This window comes from Mus pahari, chromosome 13 (genome assembly GCF_900095145.1).
Source record: "Mus pahari chromosome 13, PAHARI_EIJ_v1.1, whole genome shotgun sequence".
Classification (NCBI taxonomy): Eukaryota; Metazoa; Chordata; class Mammalia; order Rodentia; family Muridae; genus Mus; species Mus pahari.
In genome coordinates this window covers 26804356-26809923 of record NC_034602.1, presented here as the reverse complement: position 1 = coordinate 26809923, position 5568 = coordinate 26804356, and the positions used below count along the sequence as shown (strand labels likewise).

General features: G+C 48.2%; 1 protein-coding gene across 4 annotated transcripts in view; it reads right to left on the bottom strand.

The window, feature by feature from the left end:
- Uvssa (UV stimulated scaffold protein A) overlaps positions 1-5568 on the bottom strand; it is a 41755-nt gene that overhangs the window by 28626 nt on the left and 7561 nt on the right. For 3 of the 4 annotated variants that reach the window (XM_021211018.2, XM_029545465.1, XM_029545467.1), the window contains exons 3-5: positions 2698-3028; positions 1855-1975; positions 452-847 (exon numbers count right to left, since the gene is read on the bottom strand). In XM_021211018.2, the coding sequence (XP_021066677.1) occupies positions 452-847; positions 1855-1975; positions 2698-3028 (848 nt within the window). The remainder of the gene's footprint in view (positions 1-451; positions 848-1854; positions 1976-2697; positions 3029-5568) is intronic. The other variant, XM_029545466.1, reaches the window with a different exon arrangement.

The window sequence follows — 5568 nt, the reverse complement described above, 5'->3', positions numbered from 1 at the left end:
AAAAGAGAGAGAGAGAGAGAAATAAAAAACCTCTGTAGCCCAAGGCTGAAATTCAGGGCCAAACACAAACACAATGCTGTCTGTAACATGCTGTCATTCTAAACACAGCAAGAAATCATGCTTTGCTCACATTTTCCTCTTAGCAGGTGGCCCTGGTAGACCTCCAGGTAGATGCCCATACAGCCTGCCAGGGACTTTATACCCTGAGCATAGCCTCGGTGGGATAGGACTATAACAGCAGAGAATCCCACATAGCTGATTCACAGTGGCAGAAACCCAGAGCAGGAAAGACTAACCAGATGGAAGTCCCTCTACCCCGCATAGTCCAATCCAAGGAGCTGCTGTTCCTACATCTCAATTCTACCATGGGATAAGCCATTGCCAGTGAGAGAGCTACAAACCTGGATAGAGCAGAGGATGGAGGCACTGCTCAGCACCATTAGCCAGTTACCTGAGGGGACTTCAACATCCAGCGTGTACTTGTGGGAACCCAACCCATGGCTCCGCAGGAAATCATCTGGGTCACTGGGTTCCTCCTCGTCCCTGGAGGGGTCTTTCATGGCTGCTTGGGGTAGTGCCTTCAGACCAACAACAGATCCTACATGGTATGCAGAGGCAACCAGGTCCTTGCTACAGCATGGCTGCTCTTCATCCTGGGGTCCAGAGAGACCAGACTCACAGGGAGTTGCCAGGTCCAGGTTCAAGGTGCAAGGAGCATGGCCCTCTGTTATGCCAGATGCCTCACCAAAGAATTTATCCTCTAGGTATGGTACAAAATCCAAGGGCACCAGCAGCTTAAAGCAGTTCTCCACTTCTGTCAGGCAGCATCCAATTTCATCAGACATTTCTGCAGACATTGAGATACCCATTTACTCTGTCATCTTGACCCAAAGAGCAACAGATGGCCAAGACTGCTTCCCAGGACACCAAGGGGTCATGATATTTCAAAAAAAAGAGCAAGCCAAATGGACTGGCAAATAAATCATACTTTCAACTATTTAATAAACTACCTAATACAAAAGCTCAGAAGCTCAGTCTTTGAAGTAGATCTCTCATTATGGTTGTGTGGCAGTTCATGGAAGCCTACGTGTCCCACCACCAAAGGCCAACCTTCCAGAGAGGCCACACTTCTATACCATCACCATCACACACTTTACAAGGTACTCCATCCTAGAGCCCTGTAAGCCATCCACAGCACAGCTGTCTGCTTGCAGCCCTCTCCAAGGCCGAGGCTTCCAAGGCTGACAACTAGGGCAGCTGTGAAGGAGGCTCTTGTCACAGAAAGATCCCAAGGCCTGTATCTGAGAGCAGAGAGCAGCTGACCCATCTCACAAGGACTAATCCCAGGAAGGATGCCGATCTGAGGAAGGGAACTAGCAAGAACAGATGCTGGACATGAGAAGGACAAGATGGCCTCCAGCTAGTGCAGACTTCTTCCGAGATTCACACCTAGACTCAGCCTCTCTGCTCAGGGAGTCTTTTATTTGTTTGTTTGTTTGTTGTTTTTTCAAGATAGGGTTTCTCTGTGTAGCCCTGGATATCCTGGAACTCACTCTGTAGACCAGGCTGGCCTCAAACTCAGAAATCCGCCTGCCTCTGCCTCCCAAGCGCTGGGATTAAAGGCGTGCGCCACCACTGCCCAGCTGCTCAGGGAGACTTAAGACAAATAGTTACAGGAGGACCAAATCACAAGGAGACACAAGCACTACAGGCACCCTGTGAAGGCTCAACCCCACCCCAACCACTCTTGCCTTGCAAACCTGCCTGTGTGGGTCTCAGATTGGATTAGAGAACAACTAGGAAGCAAACACAGGGCCATGGGGGCAGTTTCAAGGGCTTAGCCTCAGAACTTACCTTCCATTTCCCTCTTAGCCCGGTCTGCACTTTCTCTGTGGATTTTATCCAAGTGCTTCTGCTTCTCCTCTTCTCGCTTCCTTTCTGCCACAGTCCTAACATTTATATCCCGAAAATCTACCTGAGAAATCGAGAAGGAAGTTTAGGATTGCCTACAACAAACACAAACCCAAAAGAGGGGAAAAAAGACACACTGCCATCAACACAAGGCCAAGATCTCAATGGTTGTCAGTCTACAGCACTTCAAATAAGGCTGCCTCAGCTTGCCACATCTTCCACCAGATAGAAGAGGGAAGACATCCAGTGCCAAGGGTAACATGTTAGGATACAACATGCTCCTAACTGCAGGTCAGGGTTACCAGCTACACCCAGAGGCTAACCTCCACCCAGAAGTGAACCCCAGAGAACAGGAGACACCATACAGGGACCACAACCATGCAGAATGGCCCAGCCATTTGCCTGTGCTGCTGACAGGGGCAGGGCCACATGTGGGTAGTGACAGGAGGGGTGAAGGAAATAACAGAGTGTGGTGTCTTATTAAGCACAGCACCAGTCAGAGCCCACAGTAAGCACTGAGCACTGCTTACTGTCCCAGAAAGGGGAGCCCATCCTAAAGCAGAGGGAATCTAGGATTGTGACTCAGCTCCACCCTGGCAGGAGCCAGGTACAGTTTTCTTCCCAAGGCTGTTCTGACCTTTAGGAGCTTCCTCCATTCTACATGCTGATCCAGCTGCCCTGCGTACCCAGCCTGCAATGCCAAACACTCAGTGAAGTGAGCTCTCTCACTCACTGGCTGGCCTGTCACCCCAGTGAAGCGGACTTTACTGTCTAAGAACCACTTACCTTTTTGGTGTGTTTTAGGAAATGGTAGCCCAAGGCTAGCTTCTTATAGGCCTCCCCAAACTTCTCATTCCAACCTTCCACAGCTTGCATGGCTGCCTGCCTTAGCCTCTGAGCTGCCTCCCGAGGGGGTGGCAAGGGACGGTCACTATCTGTGCCCAGTGTGAGCTCGAGGAATTCCTGGAAGTCAGAAACAAGCAGCACTCTGAACTGATGAGAGCGGGTGAAGAGCTCATCCACGATCTGGAAGGCTGAGAGGCGGATCTCAGAGTGGCCCTGGGTCAGCTGTGTTATCAGCAGGCGGTAGGCATGGCTCAGCTGCTCCTCTGAAGACCTGGGAACACAGGCCAGCCTAACTAAATGTTTACTCAGCAAAGACAAAGCGGCGTCACATTTTGTGTGGGGACACTACATTTATAAGTCTGGCGGAGGGGGCTGCACTCAGCATCCAATCCTCATTCTTCCCTTCTAAAGCTGAGTGGTCATACCAGTGTCTAAGCACCAAGTGTGGCCCACTCCTGGCCTGTTTCTGTACTGCCCATGAACCAAGAGCATTTTCTACATTTTCAAATGGCTAAGGCAGCTGTTGTAAAGTAAACTGTTGGCACAGGGTAAAGCATCTGACTAGCTTGTGTGAAGTCCTCAGCTGGACCTCCAGCACTGCAAAGATAAACATGGTGAAAACACACAAAAGAATACAAACATTACATTAAGAATCAAATGTCGGATGCTGGGCGTGGTGGCGCACGCCTTTAATCCCAGCACTCGGGAGGCAGAGGCAGGCGGATTTCTGAGTTCGAGGCCAGCCTGGTCTACAAAGTGAGTTCCAGGACAGCCAGAGCTATACAGAGAAACCCTGTCTCGAAAAACAAAAAACAAAAAACAAAAAACAAAAAAAAAACAAAAAAAGAATCAAATGTCGGGGCTGGAGAGGTGGCTCAGTGGTTAAGCACAATGACTGCTCTTCCAGAGATCCTGAGTTCAATTCCCAGCAATCACATGGTGGCTCACAACCATCTGTAATGGGATCCGATGCTCTCTTCTGGTATGTCTGAGAACAGCTACAGTGTGCTCATATACATTAAATAAATAAATAAATAAATAAATAACTCTTTTAAAAAATCAAATGTCAGGGGCTGGAGAGATGGCTCAGTGTTTAAAAGCCCTAGCTGCTCTCCTAGAAGACCTGGGTTCAATTCCTAGCACACACATAGCAGCTCACAACCATCCCTTCCTCTAGTTCCAGGAGATCTAACATACTCTTCAGGCCTCCCTGTGGAGCTGGCATGAATATGGTACAAATATACATGTAGGCAAACACTTGTACACATAAAATAAATTTAATAAAAACCAAATGCCAATGGCTTTTGTTGAAACACATCTATCCCTGGATGGTCCCCAGCTACTCTGACAGCTGACATCCACAGTATGCATAGATCCTTCACAGGACAGCAGTAAGACATGATAGGGCAGAGTAAGGGCATAAGACCTTGTACAAAGCCTCCCAAGATTAGCATAGGAAAAAGTTGGAAAATAAGTTGGAAAAATTCAGCTAAGACTAACTGAAACATGCTAATGCTACTGGCCCAGGAACAGAAGCACTCCAGAATGCCTGAGAATAGCCAAAAGTTCATTAGAATACTAAAATACATGACCCTGGGTGGAAGCTTAAGATGTTAATGAGTCATGTACTACGTGAAGATGTATACAGAACTGTATGTAACAGGACATGCACAGGTACACACGTGCCATGGCATGCATGTAGCAGTCAGAAGACAACTTTCAGGAGTCAGTTCTCTCATTCCCAGCACCAACTTAGGCTGTCAAACTTGTAAGGTGAGTTCCCACTGAGCCACAAGCATGCCACGCCTATCACAAAATAGTCTGGCTGGTCATCAGCAGAGGTTAGAAGTTAGCCCTTCATGAATCAAGGTGTTCTATAAAAGTCACACTTCAGGGTGTGGTGGTGCATACCTTTAATCTCAGCACTCTAAAGAGTCTGAGGCCAGCCTGGTCTACACAGTGAGCTCCAAGCCAACAAAAGCTACATAGTGAGTCTCTAAATCAAAATATAAAATAAAATAAAATAAAATAAAATAAAGTTACATACCACCTTGTCCTGTGGCAACTCCCTGGAAAGGATAAATTCAAAGGTGTCTACTAAGCCACACCCACACACAGCTCAGCAATCACTTTCCTGTGTCTCCTCTTTTCACTTGCCCTGAGACTTAGGTGATGGCAGGCCTAGGGTAGAGAAGGTGCTGGCAGGATGCTCAGAGACTCAATCATGCAAGCATCTGTCCTGAGCATTTGGGCAGTGGCAACAGTGCAGTGGCTCCAGTCTGGAACATTTCTGGTCACTAGCCCTGGTGCATGCTGCTATATCCTGGTGTGTTCCTGCACCATGGAAGTTGTGGCTGCTTCTCTCCAGTCTTGTCCTTCATTGCAGACCATCTCACTGCTCTGGACTTCTACACTGCTCCCTGTGCCACTCAGATTCTAGCCCTTTCGCCTTGTCCTCCCTGTTCATTTCCAGTAGACAATCCATCTCTAAGGCCACTGATTGAGCTTCCCAGATATCTTATATACTCCCTTACACATGAGCCCAAAGACAAACAAACAAACAAAAAGGCCTGTTTCCACTTTTAACCTTGATGACAATCTGGAAAAACACAGAGCTACCCATGCAGGCAAACTTCTCTGACAAACCTATCTGCCTGGGATTCTGTAGAAGCTCTGCCTTTTTTCACTGAGGTACAAAGAAATGTGCCTGTAGTGCCGGGCGTGGTGGCGCACGCCTTTAATCCCAGCACTCGGGAGGCAGAGGCAGGCGGATTTCTGAGTTCGAGGCCAGCCTGGTCTACAAAGTGAGTT